Below are 24,674 nucleotides of genomic sequence, written 5' to 3'. Positions count from 1 at the left end.
ATATATATATATATATATATATATATATATATATATATATATATATACACACACACACACACACACACATATATATAATTTACTTCTAAAATACTTTAAAAAATAATATATATAATATTTATAACATATATATTGTATATATAGTAATAGTTTCAGCAGATACTAAATTTCTTTCTTTGGACCATGGGCTTTTTCTGTGTATTTTATTTCGTTTCATTTCAACTTGCCTTTAGGAATTAACCCCTCCCTTTGAAATAATTTCTTTGTTTTCAAACTTAGTTCTTGCAAGTTTCCCCATAAAAGGAATATCCAGGTAAAACAGTGAATTTGTGCAGTATTTAATCAGATTGCTCACTACTTGCAGGGATTTCATCTCGCCCCTTTGCAGTGGTCCAGCCTGGTTCAGGCTTGTTTTCTTCTTTTGGAAGTTGCCTGCAATCTCCATGGCATAACGGCAGGCCACCTGGAATTCCCAAGAGGCAGTGGCACACACGGTAGATTCAGAAAAGAACTAAAGCAGCTTTGCTCTCCAGCAGTTTTCTCTGCCTTCACACTTTTTTTCTACTTCCTCTTCTCCCAGAGAGTCACAGCGTCCAGGGATGACCGCCTGTGGGGTGTCCTGGGACACAGGGCAATGGCTCCAGACTTCTTTCTCTTTATCTCACTTCATCCTTTCCTCCACTGAGAACCTGAAGGAAATCTTGGCAGAAAGCTGTTGCTCAGTAGAAGGAGCCAAAGAGGGAAAAATAGAAATTCTCTTCTATAGTTTTAGCTTTTCCTTCCATTTTTCTTCCTTCCCCAGCACTCCTTCTACCCACCCCACCCTACCCAATCCCACCTCCCCTTAAAAAAAACAAAAAAACAAAAAAACCACCAAAAAAACAATTAACCAACCAACCAAAAAAAAAAAAAAAAAAACCCCAAAAAAAAAAAATAACCACCCAACCAAAAAAAAAAAAAAAAACCACCAAAAAAAAAAATAACCACCCAACCAAAAAAAAAAAAAAAAACCCCAGCCAGGGACGTTCCTTTTTAGACCACAGGAACAATTACTGGAGTAAAGAAAGCCTTAAGCATCTTCCTGCAGCAACTTGGGGAGATAGATGCTGATGAAGGTTGAATTTAGAGGCAGGTGGTGGCCTGTTTCTGCCTTTACATTATTTCAGATTCTATGCTACTGAGTAGAGCAGTCTTCCTTTAAAATTTTCGGTGTCATATCTTCACCTCCTGCCTTCTCTGTTGGCATCTGCCAGATGCCTGCTGGCTACAGGAACATCATTCCACGCTTAGTGACTGTATTTATTTTCAGTGCTGGCTATTGACAACTTAAAGAGCAATTCCATGAGTTGAGACTTAGCAGAAAGGCTCCCCCGGTGGAGGCTTTAATAAAATAATTTTAAAAAGTTAATACTTTTTATAGTTTAAGGTCTTAATTCAGGCTTCATGCAGACTTCTCCGCGCTGCGTTCTTTGTGGCGAGCTACCAAAGACCTCTTTTTGGGATAGGGAAGATGTTCCTCTGGAGCTGTAAGTTTTTGGTTTGTTTGGTTTGTCTTGGCATGCTGGAGAATATCAGCCAGTGTTGGGTACTTGATTTAGGGTAGTGACTATCTGTTAAAGAGATCCTGAGTCACAGCATACTCTGATAATGTAATTTCTTACATTTTTTGCACCTTATTTTTAAGGTGTGGTAGAGGTGGAGGGAACTGGTCATAGTTTGCAGAGGGAGATGCAGAATGTTCTAAACTGGTGACTTTCTTTTGTTTTTGAGCTAGGAGTTAGAAGCAATGCTTTCTATATGCAGGGGATGGTCTGGTCCACTAGTGATTTGTTGATTATTCCATCTTATGGTCAATCTTTGAAGCAGTCTTTTATTTGATCAGAAATAAGAGAAGTATTTCTTTTCAGTTTGTATGGAGAAATTTGTAAGACCCTTCATGGATGTAAGAGAAGATTGTCTGTCTGATTTCATAAGACCACTCCATATTGAGGTATTCTCTTTCCTGGTGTACAGTTGGTGGGAGTATAGTTCCAGAAGCCAAGAGACAGGTTCTCCCTGTCCTTGCCTTACTATAGATAAGGGGCCAGTATGGGACCCAAGTAAAATCAATTAGGTATTTTCTCCCAAGACCTCAAGGAAGTGATGGAAGGATGAGATGGTGATGGTGACCCATCTCATCATACTGTGTGTTTTAGATCTGAGATGATGGCTGTTCTTTTCACTACTTAGCCAATTGGAGCCTGGTTCCCAACCCCTATTGATTCTGAAAATTTTTGTGCCTCTTCCAATAAATACCCTTTTGCTAGTTAGCTAGAGTCAGTTTATGTTACTTATAATATAGAACTCTAGTGAAACAATTCTTGCTTAATTCACATTTCTGTCTCTGTGTGTCAGAGTTTACTTTTCTACACACCCAAAAGTAAGCTTACTGATTTTTTTGTTTTTTTGGTTGACATCACATTGACCCATAAGAAGGTAACTTTTGAAATTGCTTAGAAGTCCCTGTTTTGAACTCACCAGTCTTTCCACCCAGGGCTGTCAAAGAAGGTGCAGGTTCCAGGCCTCACTTTCTAGATAACATCTTGTTTAGACCAGAAGGTTTTCCATTAGGAAGTTATTTGAATCGAAATGGAAGGTTGAGCCCTTTTTTGGCTCAGGTCATATTTCCAGTTAGTTGGATACCTTGCACACCGGTATCATTCTCACCTGAACTTTTAGTTCTTTAACATACCATGTGTGTTCAACTAGATTCTCTAAAGCATCTATGATGTGGAAGAAGTTAAGCTGCAGTCTAGAGTCATCAGATACTCAGACATATTACTGCTTCGTAGGGATAAAGGTGTGGTGATTTTTATTTTTATTTTGGTTTGTTTGGAACAGCTTTTACCTATGATGGAGTCTGAGGGCTGTTGTTTAAGGACTATCTTTCACTTCTAACAAAACAATTACCCCTTTTTGTACGGTACTCTTTATTGCCAGTAACCCTCCAGGGTTCGCATCCTGACCATTTTCCCAGTGTCTGTAGGGTCACAGTTTTCCCTCCTTTGAACCTGTTAAATTTGTCATAGCTATAATAGATGAACTGCCCAAGCTGACTGCTTACTTACCCTGAGACTTTTAGCTTTGAGGAAAACAAAAGCTATTGGTAAAGATGTCTGTCTCTGTTTTGTGAGGTATATACGTATGTGTATTTTATAAAGTCACCTGGCTCTACCTTTCAAAGAGTTGACTCATATTTGATTCACATTGTCATTGGTGGAGGAAACCAAAGATCTGATATAATTATGCAGAAGTCGTAGGTGCAATGAAGATAATTGATATTCTGTCCTAAATAACATCTCGTGACTTCTCCCCCATTTCATTATGTTTTGTGGTCACTACTTTCCTCCTTGAGTGAGATCACCAGTAGTAATGGCATTCTCTGTGGTCACTCAGCTGGCTAATCTTCAGAGGTCAGTAATGTTTGGTGGCTCCTGCTGTTTATAGCAGCTGAGAGGCATATACCTTGTAGAAAAACAAGTTTGCTTGTGATTAACCTTCGTTTATTCCCTCTGCTTACTTAGTCATCATTTAATTAAAACCCCTTGGTTTCTAGCCATGTGGGGACATAGGTATGCTTAGAGGCATTACATTTCTGTGTTCCATAGAGTCAGTGGTATACATCATCAGTATCAGTTTTTTTGAACAGTCTTCAGTTCTCTTCGAAAAGATCAAATTCTAGTTTTATCTTTATTTTTAGTATTTTAATTTCTAATCATTGATGCAGAATCTTAACTTTGTTTGAAATACGATCAATTTTATGTTCTTACCATGCAACCTGTTAAGATATTTATGTAAGCTTTAGAGGATTAGAATGGGATTTCTGTTAAAGTAGCTTTAAGTAAAAACACAGCATGGAGGTGGGAAGAAGGATGGCCTGGCCAACATATTACCAGGTTTTAGGAAATGATACAGAAAATCTTTGAATAACACCTTAATTAGGCTGTAGATTCTGCATTCAGTAAACAAAATCCTGTGGAGATTGTAAAAATCTCACTTAGCTCCTGGTCACTTGATTTGAATTTCCTAAGAAATTTTGCTTCACTTTTTTTTTTTATCCTAGATGAAAGTGATAGAAAATTAAAATGAAGGAACACCTTAGCTTTGTAAGGAATAATGGAATCAAAGGCTTAGGCAGCAGTCAAGATTGGGAAGTAATTATATCTTATGGTAAGAATTAAAATTTGACCAAGGACAATTATTTGACGAAATTTGGTAACTAATATAGTTATCACTGTGGTTAACCTTTAGGTTTTTTTTTTTTCCTGGATATTCAACCAGAAGTCTTGAATTGCTAGGAAAGAGAAGAAATTATGGGTTAATTCCCATGTTTTAAGAGTGGAAGGACTATAATTAAGATGGCCAAGTAGCATAGAATACTTAATTGAATTTTTAAATTATATGTTTAATGTAATCTTTCATATTCTGGAGGCTTATGAAAAATAATTTGCCCCTCTTCCTTGCTTCAAAAGAATGCTGTTTAGAACCAGTCAATCTTTATCTGAATCTTAACTAAATCTCAGAGATGTCTGAGGTTTTTACACATACACAAGTCACAACTGTAAGATGATACAACTTTTTAAACCATAATACAAGTTTTACTTCCTTTAGTTCTAGGTGTATGTTTTTTAGGGAAGAGCAGAGGATCAAGAACCCAAATAAAGTATAGAAGGCTTTTGGGTTAACGAAATGCAATTCAGAGTATATATATGTGTGGTTTCTTGCTAGGAAATATTCTTCCTTGGGGAAAGTAAGATTGTTCATTTAGGTATATATGGAATACCTTAATAATGTTAGTGTATAAGAGAAGTAGAATAAGCATTATATTATATTTGGGAATAGGACTTAACTAGTAAGTGATCTGGCAGCATACATAAGGTTTTCAAGTTTTTCCCCAAAGAAAGGAGATTAGTTTGTAATATATAACTATTTAGTGTTCTGTTGCTTTATAAAATAGCAAGTAAGAAATTGTCAGCAACAAAATAGGAAAACTCCTCGACACTAAAGGTTATTGCATACTAGAATGAACTAAAGACTAGTGTTTAGTGAAATCTTTGAGTGATGTGCTTGTAATCGAATACCTAGTGTTTTGTATAGCATTCTCCTGAGTAGGATGCTCTTTAATGTGACTGATTCTAATGCACAGGTCTGAAATTATTTGTGAAACTTACTTGACAAGAGCAAGGTAGATTTTGTCACTGATGAGGTATCATTTAATGGATCTAGGTCTTAGACTTAGCAGGAGGCCATAAACTCCTTGACCCCTTTTCTTTAGGGTACGCTTGGTGGCAGAAAGATGAATTAGTATGAATGAGAGCTCTTTTGTTACCTGTCTTTGCCCTAATCTTGAAATGTGTTTGTAGAATTATGTAATATGGCCCCTAAAACCTAGAAGCTCTGTCTGTAGAAGTTGTTTTCCCACATCCAGAGGGTCCTTAATACTAATCTGGTGCCATAAAAACACAGCACTTTCCCCAAGAGTGAACCTCAGATATGAGAATAAGCAAGTAGTCCAGTAACTTTAGTAATAGCAGATGAAAGAAAACTTTTTTTTTTTTTTTTTTTTTTGCGGTCCGCGGGCCTCTCACTGTTGTGGCCTCTCCCATCGCGGAGCACAGGCTCCGGATGCGCAGGCCCAGCGGCCATGGCTCATGCGGCACGTGGGATCCTCCCAGACCGGGGCACGAACCCGTGTCCCCTGCATCGGCAGGCGGACTCTCAACTACTGCGCCACCAGGGAAGCCCAAGAAAACATTTTAAAAGTTCCTAAGTTGAATTAGTTGAGATGCTCTTCTTGAATAAAATTTTTTACCTGCACCCTGCCCGTAGATTCGTGGGTATATGAGACAATAAAATGGTAATAAGTTAAAAAGATTATTTTCGTGTTTAGGTTTTTCCTGTCTCACAGGGATAATGTATCCAGGAGTTAGCAGCAGTGGTCAGGTATACTAAGTTGTGGACTATATGATTTGAATATTTCATTTTTAATATACTTTTAGTCAGTGGTAAAAGACACACCTCTCTAGTTCCATGTGATGGTGCTTTTGCTGTGATGCTGATGTGGACAGTGCTGCATCACCTTTGTGTGCTGAATGATTGTCTAGGCCAAATCTTTTAAGCATTTGCTTTTTTGTCCTTGTGTTTTTGTGAATTTTTAATTTAGAGGATTACAGGGCCTAATTCTTTCAACTTTTAAAGTAGGTGATTGTGGAAGAGATGCTTCTGTGTGATATGAATGTGGCAATTGCAAGAGCTAGCCCCTTTTGTATTTCTGTATAGAAGCCATCTGTTAATTGGTGGAGAAATTGCACTGGGGTCTCAGAGTGGTTTGCTGTAACATAGCTGTTTCTTAGCAAGAAACAAAGCGGGTATTTATTTTTGTCAGGGCACCTCTTTGACTTAATTGTAGCCATGGCTCCCACCTGACTTGCAGCCTTTACCACTTTTACTGTGTCCTGCTCAGCTTCCTCTATAGATATTGTTCCATTGGGATTCTTTCCTCTTTACTGCCTCAGAGAGGGCTTTTTTGACGTCCTTGAAGCTGTATCTGCAGTATTTAAATAGGTTTCCTTTATAGTCAGCATTTATACCCTAACCTGCCAAAACACAATTGGTCTGTTTGGGGATTTCTCCTAAGTATAAAAATCAGTGCTTTTGTGTGACTATTTTAAATTGAGGGGGAGGAAAAAAACCCCTGCTCCTCACATCGTCTTGGAAATGTAACTGCCTTTCTTTATTAAATATAGACTAAACAAAATGTCCTGTACAGAGAGAAGGAGAATTGTATGTTATTTATACCTAAATCTTTGTGTAGATTGGGGACAATGGATTCCTCTGGAATTTTACTTCCTTTGTTGTTGCTAAAAATATCAGTAATTTCATTCTGGTCTGTCTTTTTAAAATAAAATGAACTAAAGTGGAGAGTTGTCCCCAGATGGAAGCCTTGTTACTTGTATGGAGGATACTTCATCAGTGATGCAGATAAGAAGGTGAAATATGTACTTTTACTTTATTTGAAACTTTCTTTTCTTGATGATACAATGCTCTCCAGTGTCTCCTCCTTAAATGACCTGGCCTTCCTCCCTCCCCATCTTTATTTTTTGACTTGGTATTACCATATTATATGTAAAGGACTTAGATATGTGTGTGAATTCAGAAGTCTTGTATAACTTCGTGATTGCTATACAAAATGTCAAAGTGAGGTTTGTTAACACTTTGCGCCCACTTAGGGTGGTTATTAACACTTTCACTCATAATAGCAGCTTAACTGGGAGTTGGGGAGCATTCAGGTACATACGTTTTTATAGCTTTGTAAAAGAGATCTCAGAAATCATAAGCCTTCCCTGGGGCAGTCATCTTGAGTGCTGCTCTTTGTTGGCTGGGGGTTATCTACACCCTGTTAGATTCATAGTGAATGAATATTTGAGAGGTCATTAGGTGGGTGGTTTTGTATTCATGTCAGGGTATTAACCTAAGGTTCTAAAGGTTCCTTGTGTCTTGTTACTCTTACGAAGGTGAGATGTTATCGCGCCAAGGAAATACAGACCCTCCTGAGGTTTGAGGGGTTGCTTTCGATTCCAATCCTGGCCCTTAATCTGGAAGGCCCTCTGAAGGAAAAGAGTACTTGTTCCAAAAGTTCAGTTTTGGGGGAAAAGGCCACTTGGATTGAGTTAATCAGGCTCATTTTCAGATACGAGTGCACTTGGCAGGGGCTCGGAGAACTGTAGCATGAACAAAAGTTTTTGTGGAATAGGAGGATTAGGAATAGAAGCTTTGGGCTGGGATTTGTCCAGATGAGAAGTTTGCGATTTAGGATTGGGGCGATTTGTAGGGACTTGTGAAAGATATGATGGGTTTTCATCCTCTCATTTTTGTCTTTTTAGAAATCTCTGGGGACTTTATTGAAAGGGATTTGGGGTCAGATCCCAGTTCTGGGTTTTCATGGCTTCTTCCCCAGGAGTCTCCTTGATGCTAGATCTGTATCTCCTTAGTGATTGTTCAAGCCGCCAAAGTTAACCTCCGTAGGTTTCTCTCATGTGTTTCATCGTCACTTCCTGCTTGGTTCATCCTACAGTATGACCACTACAAGCCTTTACATGAGGTGCCCCAGTTCTCAAGATGGAGGGTCTGCTTCTTACCTCTGCACAGACTACTTGTTGTTCACTATGCCTTTGGTCTAACCAACTCCTCTGTACTTCTCCACCAATTAGCTCTTCTCCATATGCCTGTTTCCACAGTTTCTCTGACAAGAATCTCCTAAATTTCACCTCCTCTGTTTGAACCAACTAAAGCTTTCTCTTCACGTTCATCCTGGTTAAGCGTGAAATGCCAGTGATTAAATATAGGTGTTCTGTGTTCAATAAGTGCCTGCATCTCTCTTGGTTATTGTCTTGCTTTAAATTTTTGAGCTAAGGTCTTAGAGGGCAGAGACCATGTGGTACTGATCCCACCTGCTTTTCTACAGCTAGAAAGACACGCTATGCGTGTGAAAGCATTTCAATGCAATCTGCTGATGAGGGAAGTGTCTTGTGTGGGAGACGATTTTGGCAGTAGCAAACACGTTTGGCTTTAGCCATAAGAATTGCTTTCTGAGTTTCTGGAAAAGGAGTATGTAAAGCAAGTCCTGTTTTAAATGAATATTTTTATAATGCGGAGATCTCTAATCTATGTGTTTTGTAGTGATGGATTTGTTTTCGAGGGTTGAAGTGGTTTGTGTACCCGTGGGGCGATAAACCTTTTCGTGGTTTTTTCTTTTAATACATAGTGTCTTGATGGATTGAGAAAGAATGGTGAAGTTCCAGTCAATCAGTTACATGACAAAGGACAAGAAAAACAATGCCGGTGTATTTGGAGATTATGAATCTCCTGGTTGAAAAGTTGTGTACTTTGGATGCACAGGACTCTGCCTCAAAATAATTCCCAAGCTTGGCCAAAGGCAGTGAAATGTATGCTGAAAAGATGGAGTTTGGATAAGTCAATTACGGTTTCAGAAAACTACACTACCACTTACCAGCTACCTCTGTGCCTTTTGAGCAAGTTAGTTAATATCTCAGGACCTCCATGTTTTTACTGTAAACTGGGTTACAGAGAGCTTTGTTGTGAGAATTAAATATGTTGGCTGTATGTAATATAAGGCTCATAAGATGCTTGATAGCAGTCAATAATTAGGTAGTGGTACTGTTTGCTTCCAGAAAGCTAGAAAAAAGCATTTATGGGGCAGTGGGAACAGACTTCTCTCCCAGACTTACCGAGCTTTTCCTATTGGAAGGTTTTGGCTGGTGAACCTTTAACTTTGGGGCGAGTGAGAGACTTTTTTTAAAAAAAAAACATTGTGTGTTCAAGAAGAAAACTTACCCTCTGTAACAATTTTTTTAAATCATGTGGACCTGGTGGGATTTGCATGGTCTGACTAATGTTTCCCATTCTTCTGGACAAAACACCACACCATAGTGGTTGGCAAAACTCTCTTATACAGCTCAGAAAGGGCACTGGGCTAATTATAGTGTTTAGGGCCTTTACATTTTTTTTTCTTGCAATATCTAAATTTAAAAAATCTCTTACAAAGAGAGAAACACATTAAGAAGCTGTACTGATTTTTGATGGACTGCTTACGGATTTCCGTGTGTGTGTAGATTGACACCAGCTGGTAGTGCAAGCAACAGCAGATGCCCTTTTTACTACTGCAGTTGTTAACTGGTTTCCCTCTTTACCACAGTAATATTTTGAGGAGTATAGTTCCCTGGCCCTCATCTCAAATGATATTTATTTGAACAACTCTACTGCTTTTTAAGTAAGCACAAAATAAAGCAGATAACACAAGCCCCTTTTTGTTTTTTTTTGGTATTTTTGGCCGTGCCCTGTGGCTTGTGGGATCTTAGTTCCCCAGCCAGGGATTGAACCTGCGCTCTCGGCAGGGAAAGTGCAGAGAGTCTTAACCACTGGACCGCCAAGGAATTCCGCACAAGCCCCATTTTGTGTGTGTGTGGCAGGGGAAATCTGTATAGGGTTAATTATAAGAAACAAAGAAGTGAGACTATTGTAGCAGACTCAGATCTTTAACTGAGAGTTGATTTTGCCCTAGCTCAGGGTATGTTAATATCCTAACTTTTTTTGAATGGTAAGGTCTGACTTTTTGGCCAACTAACAGTTTTCTGACTTTTGCTTTCACCATGGGGATAGCTCCAGTGTTTGAAGGTAGGCCTGCTGAGTTTTCTTTTAGAGCAACTACCTAAATCAGAGAGTAATGAGAACTGGTTTTTTGTTTTTTGTTTGTTTGTTTTTAACAATGGTGTTGAGATGCTATAATATCATATTCAAATACTTTTTCTCAAGCTAGAGAACCTGGTCCAAGTTAAAGTCTTCTCCTAAGATGGGTGTACTAGAAGAAATAGTTTATTTTCCCACTTTAAATAAAGATCATTTTTCCTATTCTTCCTGGTCTCCGATGCAAGACATCTTAGTACCCATATGCACCATTTGAGAATTTAGAGGATTTAATATGCTGTTCTCAGAAGCCTAAGACTGAATTGTGTGGGAGTTCTTAATGTCCGAAAGGGTGATGTATTAAGAACCCACAGTTTTGCCAACTTAAGCAAGGTCGTGCTGCATTGCCAGCAGATTCATAATTACTGGAACTGGAACTATAGGAAAATGGAGCTCTACCAGTTGTATAATCGGAGGACAGATACGGCCATTAAAATTAACTCAGTAGGAAAATGCTCCGGTGCTTGAGGTCATTAACTGCTCCCTCTTGAATGAGGCTACTTAGATAATATTTACCAAGTGATGACTGTTTACAACTTTGATTTCAGCAGAGAAGTTACGATTTAAACTCTTCTATGTTATCTCAATATATCTGTAAAGTCCTGAAAACCATTTTAAAATATTGGGCTCTTTAGTCTCAGGCCAGCTTTATTAGCAGTTGGGTAGAAGATGAGTCTTCTGGTGAGCCATCTGTTTTCTGTATTATGTGAGTGTCTAGGTTGAATTCTCCATCTTGGTGATAATCCCTGGTAATATCCTTTGGGAAGCTGGTAAAAATGCTCTGAGCTTTCAAGGGAGTCTGGCTTGGTCTGTAGTAATAGGATCTCACCAGTTCTCTGCCTCACAATTTGATCTTTCCCATCAGAGGGCGGTGAGGAGGACCTGTCTAATTTGACCTGAGTTAGTTGAATATTTAAATGGAAGGACCTCCTGCATCTGGCATCTGAGGAGACTCCGGCTAAGTCAGGAATTAAAATTTGGAGAGACTGGAGAAGATTACATCCCTCTGTTCTTCTAAGATTCTCTCAAAGCTTTCCCCTGATGTGTGGTACCCGCATGGTTTTGTTACACATCAGATCTGAGATGTTGAGAAGGCTCCTTTGTAAAGTCTGGTGCATGTTGTTGTGGTGCCAGAGCTGCAGTGCACAGCCTGTCTGAACAGACACACAAAACCAGTGCCCAAGAACAGAAAGTCCATCTGAAGAAACACAACACATTTGCAACTTCATTTTGTGTTTGGGGGAGGAGGGAAGAATGGTGTTAGAATGAGGGAAAGGAGTGGGTCTGTCTTTAAAAACAAAAATTGTCCCCCCTTGGAGTGAAAACTTGTTTTCCTAAATCAAATTATTTGCTTTTTTTGTTAAGGGATGCAGTTTTATATAGGGACTGTGTTTAGAAACAGTGTATCTTCCCAATTTGCTCTTTTGTTGTTGTTGTTAAGTGTTACATTATTAAACCTCAGCCTGCAAATAGTCTTGCTTGTCAGAGAGGACCATAGTGACCTGTTTCTGCTTACTGGGGGATTTAGAAAAGAGTCATGCTGCTTTTGTCCTTTTTATTTCATAAAGCATTACTCCTGCTTTAAATAAAATAATAGATACACATCAATCAGCATAGTCACCTTTTATTGTTGATTCAACTACTAGGTTTTTACAGAATTCACTCTGCATTTTATTTGACTTGTACATGAATAGTCTCGGCAGACTTAATTATATTAGTGAAAAAGCACTTTCAACAAAATTATATGCTGACATCCCATAATTTATACTTACAGATTTGTGAAACAGATTTATGTAAATCTATCAGATTACTCTAGGTGACATTATTTTTTTAAATTGAGATTTTATTTAAATGGTATTCGTAGAAAATTTTCATATGAAAAATTTTACATGAACTGTTTGAAAAAATGTATCTTACATCACTCCCTTATAAAGACAGAATACTGTAACATTTGAGCATCTTGTCTCCTTTTGTTCTGTAACCATCTGGTACGATGTAGGGACATGGGGAGCATGTTTATAAGGGCATCTCTCTTCTAAACCGTAAGTTCCTGGATGGCAGATGGCTGTTTCTTCGTTTGTTCATTCTTTTATTAGCTTGTTCGTTCATTCATTGTTTCAATGAGCATGTTAATAATCTATGCTAAGGTCTTTTATATGAGGAACTATGCTCAGCTTGCCCTTGCTCAACAGTCTAAGGGAGGCGACATCCAAATTGACTCAATACCCATACGTATTAAGATAAAGGTATATATAATATAAAGGCTGTGGAAGGACTAGGGAGGGGCACTGAACAGTGAGCATTGGGAGTGGGACAAATTGTGGCAGGAAATGGTCTCAGAGAAAGTCCTAAAGGATTTGTCAGGGCTGGCCAGTTGGAGATGTGTATTCCAGGCACAGGGAACTGATTATGCGTTTCAGGGTATACGTACGTATAGGAGTAGTAGAAGTAAGCAAGAAGCTGATGGTGACCTTGGAAACCAGAGTGTGATTGGGATTTTCTTCTAGAAAGATAACCCAGACAACATTACAGTTGAGAATGACTGGTTTTGGAGTTAACAGGAGTCTAGGGAAGGGATGATGGGTTAGGATATTGTAGCAATAATCCAAATTAGAATAATACACAAGGACCTGTGCTAATGCCGAGGGGCTGGGGCTTGGGGTGGGGGCAGATTTAGCTGGTAGAACAGACGGGATGTGATACCCCTATGGTAGAACTTGCACAGCTTCCCTAGTAAACTATGAGCTACTTCCTTTAAGTGTTGGATCAAATGTTATCTTCAGGGTGGGGCCTGTGCTCACCACTGTATTTAGGTCAGCAGCCCTGACCCTGCACTCTAAACTCTCCTCTCTCTGCTTTTTTTCTCCTTAGCCCTTAGTCTCTTGTAATATATACTGTAGAGCTTGTTCTTTTGTTTCCTTCTACCAGAATGTAAGTTTTACGAAGAGGAATTTTTTGTCTCTTTGCTTATCCTCAGGGATTAGCAAAGAGTAGATTTTCTATAATCATTGAACAAATGAATGCTGAATGTTGGTGAGAAATATGTAGGATGACTTTTTAAAAAATTTATTTTATCTATTTTTGGCTGCATTGGGTCTTCGTTGTTGCGCGCAGGTTTTCTCGAGTTGCGGCGAGCAGGGGCTACTCTTTACTGTGGTGCGTGGGCTTCTCATTGCGGTGGCTTCTCTTGTTGCAGAGCACAGGCTCTAGGCGTATGGGCTTCAGTAGTTGTGACTCGCGGGCTCTAGAACGCAGGCTCAGTAGTTGTGGTGCATGGGCTTAGTTGCTCTGCGGCATGTGGGACCTTCCTGGACCAGGGCTTGAACCCGTGTCCCCTACATTGGCAGGCAGATTCTAAACCACTACGCCACCAGGGAAGCCCTAGGATGACTTTTAAATACAGAATTTTATTTTTCACAATTCCATGTTGAGAAGGGTCTCACTTAATATTGGTTGGATAAAATTAAATTTATGTACCAGGTTTGTAATCAAGAATTGTGGTGATCTATTGCTTTTACCTTTAAACCTGAGGGGGTAATTTGATACTTAGAACATTGGTAATCATGTGAAATAGAAAAGACTAAATAAAGTGACCTTTGAATTAAATGGGTCCAGAAGATTGTGTATTTTTAATTAAAATGTGCAATTAAATTTGTAATTAAAGTATGCTATTAAAAGCAATGTCGGTGGCAAGGGAATGGCTGCTGCTTTGAATTGTGCACCGTTTGGGATAAATTGGAGTTTACTGTGTTTCCCACTAGCACTTTGTCACTAAACAGATTCTATTCCTGCTCTGACCCCCACGCAGCTCTCAATGTGCCTCAGTCCCATTCAGAGGCCTTGGAGTGTTTTCAGCTCTGTGCTTTAGATCACTTGACCATGGCTCTAAGCAGCCTGTTTATAACTGTTCTCCTTATGCCAAGGAACAGTTTATAAGTAATTGTTCTGTCTCTTGTGAAGAAGTGATCCTTCTCTGTGGCATATATTTAGATTAAAAAGAAGGGTGCAAAACAGAAGACATTCACACACAGACACTGTCTACAGAATACCATGCGTGGAAGTGCGGTATTAACCTGGAGCTTTCAGTACCTGCTTTTGAAGGTTTTAGTCCTATGATTGTAGAGATAGCTTCCTCCATAGTGAAGTTTTAGAATCCCAGCTGTGACTATTAGGACCAAGACTTAGATTAATGCTTCCAAAATCCCTAAGAGCATGGGACCACGAGTAGCTTGTGAGGATAGCTGGGGACGAGTGGCATTGACCTTATTCTTGATGTTCAGCTACCAGAGGAATTTTTTGGCTTCTAAAGACAGGATTTATTTGTCTTGAAGGCTTTTTTGGGTGAGCCTTAGCTTTGTCATTTTGTTCAGAAGTTTCTTTTGATCATGTTCGTTTCCATAATTGTTATACTTGGAATTTAAATGTAGAGCTTTATAGATTTTTTAAAGAAGTGATTCTTGGTTTTGAGATTGTCAATATGCACATTCTAAATTCAGAATGACGTGAAAAATAGATTTGGAGGATATGGTTAAATGATGCTTGGTTTCCAAGCCTTCCTTGGTAGTTTATGACTGTTACTAGCTGATGCATACAAAAGTGGGAAAAAGTGGGTCCAGGCTAAATATTTTTTCTTGATGTTTGACTTGCTACTGCTTCTATTTTTTAGAAATCTGTACTCATAATAACCTGAAACAGGCACTGTATAAATAAGGTGCCTTTACATTGTCATAGGAATGAATAACAGTGTAGGAATTCATATATACTGAAATTGATATTTGCACAAGAAGTACTGGAATTTGAGACAGTAGGTAACTGTCTCAAAACAAGTTTTTGTGGTAGAGCTCTGTTAGGAAATGTGTGGTTACATTATATTTCAGGCATACTGAAGGTGACACAGGTTCAGATATAAACTAGTTGTGAATTGAGGGGAGAAGAACATAGCATTTCAGAGTCCTGGATTCAAGTCCTGACCAGTACTTTCTGCCTTTTTTTTCCTTTAAGGAAGCTGATTGACCTTGCCCAGCTTCAGATACCATTTCTTCCTTACAGGGAAGAATATGAGTATCTCACAAGATCAGTGTGAGGCTAAAATTAAACACTAGAACACCACACAGCTTAAAGATGAGAATGGGGAGAGTCTTGCCTATCTTTGTATCATTTGTGATGCCTCTGTGTATTTTAAGCATCCAACACATATTTGCTGACTTGATTAACTCACTTTAAAATGAAAATCTGTGAAGTTACTAACTCCCTTGTAGCTCCAATGCCAACATGTTAATGCTTCTACTACAGTGGATTTGGGAATGCAGCCGTTTAGCAGCAAATATCTCCTTTCATATTATTTTACTTAGGGTAGTAATAACATTTTGCTTACCTTAAATACTAATTGGCAGGTGTTGCTCTTCCTAATACTACCACTAAGCAAATTAGAAACTTTGTGGCAGAGAGCTCAACTGGGGATAAATATTGATTTTACTCAATTTCCAATAGTTGAAATTTGGTTGACTCCTCATTAAAACTAGCCGTGGCTGCTTGAGGGGGTCAGGTCAAAGACCCATTCATTCAATGGCTAGACCATCTGATGGTGACATTGATGATAATACCTTTGGTTAAATTAATAACACCACTGCACTTCTCATTCGTGCATTTAGCAAACTTCTTGAGTGCCTACAATGTGCTAGGAGTAAGAGCTCAGAGGACACGGCAAGAGACAACTAAGCAGGTTAGGATTTTTTACTTTACCCAGTGACCCAACTCCAGCAGGCACTGCTCTGCTAGAGAGTGACCTCGGTAGGCAGTAAACTGTTTCTCTGAAGTGATGGATAACTTGAAGATTTTAGAAGAAAGACATCTACTGGTTTTAAAAAAATGCATCTGTAAAAAGGCAGTCTTCTTGCAGCGTCACTTCGCATGCCCAGACCATCAGCATCTGGCCCCTCTAAGAGCTCCCAGAAGCCTTATTTGCAGCCTCAGAGTATCTCTCACTATTAAAACTGTGATTCTCAGCCTTGGCTGCATATGTTAGAGTCACCAGGCTTTAAAAAAACCTGGTATCAATGCTTCATAATAGACCAATTAAAAAAGAAAAACTTGGGGGAAGGGACTCAGGCATCAGTTTTTGTTTTTGTTCTTGTTTTTGTTTTTTAAGCTCTGTAGATGATTCCAGTGTGTACCAAGATTAAGAAAGGACTTTGATTAGAAGCTGCCAGAATACAGGTGTGAGGGTGGTGGAGAGGGTAGGTAGGAGAAATGGACTCAATGCTAGTACAATTGATAATTTGATTAATTTTGTTATAGAATAGCAGTGTGACAAAACCACCCAGTGTTCACTTTGCCTTTCCTTCCCCTGTTATATTGGTAGCATCTTTCTGGTTTAATTTTAAATGAATACATGTAAACTCCTTAACATGTAGTAGATATATGTTATTTTTCCTCACTTTATTTTTTGACTGGAGTGGTCTACCTCCGTCAATAGTGAATGTTCTCATCACTGCCTTAGCAACCTCACTGGGTAGGAATTATCCTCATTCTAGAAATAAGGAAGTTAATGACTCAGAGAGGTTAAGTAGTTTCTTCAAAGTCACACAGCTGGTAAACAGCAGAGCCAGGATTAGAACTTCTGTGTGTTTATCTCCAAAGCCTGTATTCTTTTCATCATAAACAGCTTCTTTGAGCAGATTTTTTAATGTTCAGCTTATTTGAATCCTGCTCAGTGACAACAGAACTGCAACACATTTCATAAGAGGGCACTGTGCATGCAATAGACACATGATAAATGTCAAATTAGGAAAAAACTGAATGCTTAAAAATGCAGTGGTTTCACATGCAACTTTTAAAAAACAGAGCCTCGAGTAAAACACAATCTATATGAGTAGTGTGAGAAAAAAAAAAAGAACTGAATTAGTTTTAGCTCTCTCCTAACCCCCTTTTTGAAAAACAGGAAAAATATAATTTGATAAAAGGGTATAAGCTAGCAATGATTATCCCCTCAAAATTATTGTGGTCCCCAAAATACAATCCCAAGTTTTCATCGTTATTAGGCATTGTGTTTAGCCTTCTCTCTCTCTCTCTCTCTCTCTCTCTCTCTCTCTCTCTCTCTCTCTTTGTATACTTATAAAGAACCACATTGGCCACTCTGGTTAGCCTATTCTAAATATCTGTATTCATAACCACTTGGACCTGAGGTGCTGCTTAAAAGAAAAAAAAAATCCCTTTTTTTTTTTTTTTGCTATGAAATTGATCCAAAAATGGTAATTAATAAGAAGTATTTGGACCTTTACTGGGAATCTTCCAGGAAACCCTCAATTGGTTTGGTTTGACTTTTAGTAGACTAAATCTTTTTAATGTCCATTTTTGTCACCACCCGTATAGTGTTTCTCGCCTTTTCAAACTGAGAAACTTTCCCTTAGTTGAAAAATGGAGACCTTTAGGATTGGCTTTACTTGTCTGTGCATTCCACTGATTCCGATCTCTTGTTACTTCCTATAGAGTTGGGACACATCAATGAGCCAGAGGTGAGAGGGCTCAGATGATGGATAAAAGCAACAATAGACGCATTTGGAAGCAACTCTTACTCCAGAATTATTCTGTTTTTTATCTTTGTTTATGCTTTTCTTTCTTTTCCACATGTTCTCATGGGCTTGGATGTCCTCAAGTGTAAATCTTTGTGTTCATATTTCCCTGTATTCCTTAGCTAGGTCTTCAGACCCCTTTTAGAAAATTGGATTCAGTTTATTTGAATAAGCTCCTCTATAATTAATGTACTTATGCATATACACACACATATTACATGTACACACACACATACTCATGCTTCTCCACCGTTTTAGAATCTGAAATAATTGTACTTGGTAAAGGCTGTAAATTTGTCAGGGTAATGTGTACAGAACACTGACAGATTCTTGGTTGATGCTTTTCGCTTTCCAATTTTATGGGTAAGGAAACTGAAGCTGAAAAAGTCGTGCCCATGAAGCCCACACAGCAGCTCAGCGGAGACTTGCACCCACAGTTTCCGAAGCTGAATGTTGCCTTGCTGCTGGGTGCTCTGGCTCAGGCAGGACATGTATGATGGAACACTTTGGGTATGTGTGTTTTTTAAACAGCACAGCTTGCTGAGTTCTAACTGATGTTTAAACTTGCAACTGTAATAGACAGGAGATGAAAAAAGGCCACATGTATATTTCTAGAAGAATTAATGTAGACTTTTTTTTTTCTATTGAGAGAATGTGCTGGCATTAATGACAAGACCATATGCCAGAATGAAAGTGGATGTCTGTCATCAGTGGTGTAGAGCTAACTTATGCTTTTTTCCCATTCCCTTTCATTAGGGCAGAGCTTGGGATATGGCTTTGTGAACTACATTGACCCTAAGGATGCAGAGAAAGCTATCAACACCTTGAATGGATTGAGACTTCAAACCAAAACAATAAAAGTAAGTTTATGTTTTTTTTTTTTTATATCTACTTGCAGAACAGAGGTTAAAAGAATTAAGGTCTACTTGCCGTTCTTTGCTTTATTCATTTTGTGCCCATATGGACACTTCTCTGGGAGGCATACCAGAATTTTTTTGTTTGTTGCATGATGAGGGAAACTTTATTCATGAGTACTACATGTAATTACTTACGTGTTAACAAAGGGACAGAGCAGCAACTTTCTCAGATAAGTACTTTATGAAACTTACTGAATTAAATTTCCTTCAATAGAGAATTACTTGCCTATAACTTGAAGAAACCTTATACCATTTCTTCTAGCACAGGGGTTGGCATTCTTGTTCTGTGAAGGGCCAGGTAGTAAATATGTTAGGCTTTGCCGGCCGTGCAGTCTGTGTCACAACTTCTCAATTTTGCCCTCATAGCTTGAAAGAAGGTACAGCCTCCATATGAACGAATAGATGTGGCTGTGATCCTATAAAACTATATTTATGGGCACTGAAACTTGAATTTCATGTAATCTTCATGTGTCACAAAATAGTCTTTTAATTTTGCCCCAATCATTAAAAAATGTAAAAATCATTCTTAGTTCTTGGGTCATAGAAAAACATGTCCTTGAGCTGTAGCTTGACTCTGTTCTGGCAGATTCAGTTTACTTTGAGGAGACTGACTAGAAGAGTGTACATGCCACACAGGTTATTTTTTCTGTTACAGTTTTCTTTTCAAGACAAATGGTAAATAATTTTATGGATGTTTTTCCTGCTTTTTTGAATTTTTGAAATTCTGATGTAAATTCTCTCTGGATAAGAAGTTAATCCAGTTTGCTGTGTAGATTTCTTTTCCTTTAGAATATGAAAGGGACGTTGCCTCTGGCAGAAGCTTAGTTCATGTGCCATCAATTTTCCCTCTCCTGCCCAATGCAGACATTGCCAATCATGGCAGTCTTTCTCACTGAGTCTGGATGAGGCTCCCAAGTATTTTTTTCAAAATAGTGTTCCAGACAACCTCTGTCAGTTGACTCAAGTTGGAACCTATTTTACACCCTTGATTTAAGAACTCAGCTCAGACCATCGCCTGGAGTGGTAAGGGGAAGTTAGTCAGAGCTGACTGTGGTATCCGTCTTGCTTAGAGACGTGTCTAGAAGATTTCTGCTCATTTTCTCAGGTATCTGGAAATGCAGTGTCATCTTTGTGCTTAAAAATAGCTTCTCTCAGGGCTTCCCTGGTGGCGCAGTGGTTGGGAGTCCGCCTGCTGATGTAGGGGACATGGGTTCCTGCCCCGGTCCGGGAAGATCCCACATGCCGCGGAGCAGCTGGGCCCGTGAGCCGTGGCCGCTGAGCCTGCATGTCCGGAGCCTGTGTTCCGCGACGGGAGAGGCCACAACAGTTAGAGGCCCGCGTACCGCCAAAAAAAAAAAAAAAGTTGCTTCTCTCAGAGTTGTCAGTTAAGGTAACTCACTAGCCCTGGGTAATTTTGACATCTTGTTCTTTATATTTTGGGGCCCAGAGGAAATATGCCTCCCACCATTGTCTCATCTAAAGGAAACTGTATGCAGTGGCCCCCAAATATACTTGGATGTAAGATGTCTGAGATTCTACATGTTTCTTGGTCAAGAAAATGTCCTACGTACAAAACGTCTGATTATTAGATTTCTAATACATTCTAAGATTGCAAACACTTGTTTATTTTGACCTTGTTTTTTCAATCTGGACGATTTTTTCTAATTGTCCACACTTCTTTGCATGCTCTCTGTTTGCGTCACAGAGATTAACCTTTTAATAGTACTGTTAAGTGTAATGATCAAGTGTCCTTAAAAAGAAGACATCCAATGTCCAGTTACCTTCAGATTGTTTTGTGAATGCTGTATCCTACTGCAGACTTTTGTGAGGCTCCCAACTTAAACTGACTTCAGGATTGCTGCTAATTTATTGTAGTTTTGAGGTCCTGAGTTGTGGTTAAGAAGAAAATGGAATAGATGGTTGGATTGACATACCCTTTTCTCCATTCCAGAAGTACCACCCTCATTTCATTCTACTGAGTCAGTTCTTTTGCTCTAAATCAGTTCTTTTGCAGTAAGGTCCACGAGAAGGTAGAAATGCAGGGGAAACAGGTCTCCATTGAAGAAATACCCATGGCCTGCACAGAGACCATTGGTGACAGCTGCTTCCTCACTGTCCATCACCCGGCCTTCTCTTCAGGGCCCAGCTGCTCAGGCAGAATACGTGGAAGAAAGGACAGTAATGCCTTGTGGCTTTTACACCACATGTGGCATCTGCTCCTTTTCTTTGGATTTTCTGAGATGGGGGTGGAGGTGGTGGGTAAGCAGCAGGCTACTTCTTTCCCCACCCCCATTCGGTTCCTGCAAAGATACCAGATAACAGCTGGTGTCCTCAATTTGGCCCACATTTCTCTGAGGCAAAGCAGACCATTTTCCAAAACTACATAGCACCATTTTTGTCTGTTTGTTCTTTCTATGTGTGTTTTTTTCCCCCTTATTTTCAGTTAGATGTGTCTTGTGTTCTTATACAACATCTGAGCCAGGTTTTTCCTAGTGTTCACTGCTCTAAGTACCCTTTGGAAGTTGTATTTAAGCCTTTCCGGTCCCTATTCTGTAAATTAGTCTCTTTTTCCTTTCTCCAGTCCGTCCTGGTGGTGGCCATCACAAAACACCACTTTCCTCCTATTGCTTCTCACTCAAAATTCTCTCATATTCCCATACTGTTTTACCATATCATTTGGCTTAACTTTGGAGTAACCCAGTGTTATTACTGTTCTCTATGGTAGTCAGACTGGCTTTTCGCTTGCAAGCGGATCTTATTCCCGGCCTCTGCATATATGCTCGTATAGCTCCCACTTCCTGGCATACTCTTTCTCACTCAGTTTATTTTTTATTTATTTTTTTAAATAAATTTATTTATTTATTTATTTATTTTTGGCTGCGTTGGGTCTGTTGCTGTGCACGGTCTTTCGCTAGTTGCGGCGAGCGGGGGCTACTCTTTGTTGCTGGCGGGCTTCTCATTGCAGTGGCTTCTCGTTGCGGAGCACAGGCTCTAGGCACGCAGGCTTCAATAGTTGTGGTGCGTGGGCTCAGTGGTTGTGGCTCGTAGGCTCTAGAGTGCAGGCTCAGTAGTTGTGGCGCATGGGCTTAGCTGCTCCGCGGCATGTGGAATCTTCCTGGACTAGGGCTCGAACCCATGTCCCCTGCATTGGTAGGTGGATTCTTAACCACTGCACCACCAGGGAAGTCCCTCTCACTCAGTTTAACAGCAATCATCTCATCTTTTAGAGCCTGTCTGAAGTTCTTTCTTCAGCTGCTGCCTTCCTGGGTTGTTCTAACTCGTGTTGGGTTCCCCCCTTCTTTGAAATATGTTCTCTTTACCCATGAGGAATCACAGAAGTTTTGGGGTCGAAGGGACCCATATATGATTTAGACTTAAGCACTAACCTCTGCCCCCAGTAAAAGAGTTGAGACCTAGGTAGTGGTCATACTTAGACCAGGCAGTTGAGGACAGAGCTGTGACTCAAATCCTTGTCTTTTGATATCTACACTAAAACTCTTGCCGTGACACCATGCTTTCCATTAGAAAGCTGCAGTAGATTAATTCATGTATACGTTATGTACAAATGTACAAGTGTTTGTGCACCCTTGAGTTCAGGTTTCTCATATGTCTTCCAGGCCACGTAGCATTTATGCATTTTATAGATTGGAATATTAAAACAGTGAATCAAGTGCTGTGAAAGGTGGTTTATTTAGCAGTTTCTCCTGGGGCTTCCTAGTAGCATTAGCCCAGTAGGGTTTTGTGCAATAGATGGATGGTATGTTGAATAAATGAGAAATATTCAGTATTTCTGCAATGAGTAAAGCAAAGTCCCTCAGGCACTGTGAAATCCTAAAGCAGTTATTCCCAAACTTGGTTGCATCAAAATCACAAGGAGAGTGAGTTAGAAGTACAGGTTCTAGGACCCACTTCAGACCTACTCAATCAGTGTCCAGAGGTGAGATGCAGGAATCTGTTTTTAATATGCTTTCTAGGTAATTTGTGACAGTGAGTCTAAGACCTAGCACTTAGGAACTACCAAAATGTATGTTTTTTTGAATAGATGGTTTCTCTAAACACTTGGTATCTTTGCATGCATAGTTTCGTTTGTCTTCATCTTGTACCTTGATATTCTTCTTCTGGATAATTCACTTAACTGGAATATTAACCATGCTTATTTTTTGAGCGTGCTGAATGCTAGTTTAGTATTTGGAGTAAAAAGCAGTTCATGCAGTTTTCACTTTTTAAGAGGTGTGGCTTAGAAATTAGAAAAACTTAATATGTTCACCTTATGTTAGAGAGAGGTTTATTTATTATGAATAGCAGCATTCATAGGTTAAAGTTCAAGATGACGATTCTCTAAAGGATCACGTTTTTTTCCTGGTTGGGTTAATGTCCCAGCAGCTTACATTGCTGGTGACATCACACCATCCTTGAACTGCACAGGAGACAGTCATGATGGGTTAAGCCTACCCGCGTTGTCCCTAATAATCAGCTGGTAAATAAAGTGGATATTACAAGATGTTTTTAACTTTTGATATTAGGGAGGGTAGTAAAAAGGGAGTATATGCACAATTCTTTCCAATCCTAAAGGAAAATGTATTTTTTTGCCTAGGTTAATGGCATCAGACTTAAATTCATAATTAGCAGAGTAAAACTATTCATTTCTGAAAATACTTAGACTTTCCACCCACATCAAGTACTGTGAATAAGAGAATATCACATACACAGTAAAATGGATATCTTGACTCCCAGCATCTCTTCCAACTCCTCCCCCTTCTACAACGGGCCTAGGAAGCTTTATTCCACAAAGTGGGCTTGCTTCATCTGAAAGTAGTAGGAGCTATTATCTCAAGGAATAGAGAACTTTTCAGCATTATTGATAGGTACTGCCCTTAGAAATCCATGTCTTCTGTCTCACAACAGAAGAAACCCTGTCTAGAAATGCTACCAGCATAGAAAAACTGCCTAGATTTGGTTTTGATTAAATCGATTTTTCTTAATCATTCAGATGTAAGTCAGATTAAATCTTACCTTGGCTTAAAAATTATTAATTGACATACATTAATTTGGAATTTCTCATATTAAATTAATTAAACTGCCATTTCACTCTGTATGGAAAAACTGTTATAAAAATTGGAATATTAATTACAAATAGTAATATCTATTCCTTAAAGTGTTCAGTTTATTAGAGAGCAATTAAGTAAAGCTTAATAAACCTTTATTCTAAGCTACTGTATTGCTTTTAATTTTTTGTTAAATTTATACCATTTCCTAGCTTATCCTTTTCTCAGTAAATGTCATGTTTGCAGACTCCTTTGCTGTTTAGCATGAACTATATATATCCTTAATCTAGGAGGAATATAGAACTACATTTCTGAAATCTTACCCTCCCTGGCATTGCTTAAGTGATTTAACTGGCTCTGTAATCTTGGACTTATCTTTTAACCATTTAAATTTCTATCTATATCTGTAAAATCTTTAAAATTAATGAATTAACTTATCACTGAGTATGTTTATTACCTGACTCTTAACTTTCCATAGTCTTCCAAATTGCATATTAAGAAAAGGTGTAACTGTTTTTAATGAACTCATGGTTATCATATAGAATGGTTTAGTTGAGAATGCATTTAGAATGAAATGCAGCATCCTGTCCTGAGGAGGTAACAATTTTAACCGTTTCCCTTTGCCACTGTTGAATGTGTAGCAGCCACGGTAAAATTCATACTGGAAACACTTTTCTGGCTCAACCTTCTTTTCGGTTCAGGATTATCTGGGATGGGGTTGGTTTTTATTCATCATTTAAGTTGTTCATTTATAAATGTTCTGAACATGAGGAAATATCTTGTAGATAGACTGCATAAATCCGCTCCCCACTGTAGAGAAAGAGCATGGAAGCAGGAAT

The 24,674-nt window shown here is 38.9% G+C and overlaps 1 protein-coding gene across 4 annotated transcripts in view; it reads left to right on the top strand.

Moving 5' to 3' along the window:
- ELAVL2 (ELAV like RNA binding protein 2) overlaps window positions 1-24,674 on the top strand; it is a 133,160-nt gene that overhangs the window by 74,792 nt on the left and 33,694 nt on the right. For all 4 annotated transcript variants that reach the window (XM_007455907.1, XM_007455909.1, XM_007455908.1 and 1 more), the window contains exon 3: window positions 18,630-18,733. In XM_007455907.1, coding sequence (XP_007455969.1) covers window positions 18,630-18,733 — 104 coding nt within the window. The remainder of the gene's footprint in view (window positions 1-18,629; window positions 18,734-24,674) is intronic.

The sequence above is a fragment of the Lipotes vexillifer genome, unplaced genomic scaffold, assembly GCF_000442215.2.
Source record: "Lipotes vexillifer unplaced genomic scaffold, Lipotes_vexillifer_v1.1 scaffold644, whole genome shotgun sequence".
In the NCBI taxonomy this organism is placed as follows: Eukaryota; Metazoa; Chordata; class Mammalia; order Artiodactyla; family Lipotidae; genus Lipotes; species Lipotes vexillifer.
Note: the sequence above shows the minus strand (reverse complement) of the source record. Positions and strands in the feature narration are given on the sequence as shown.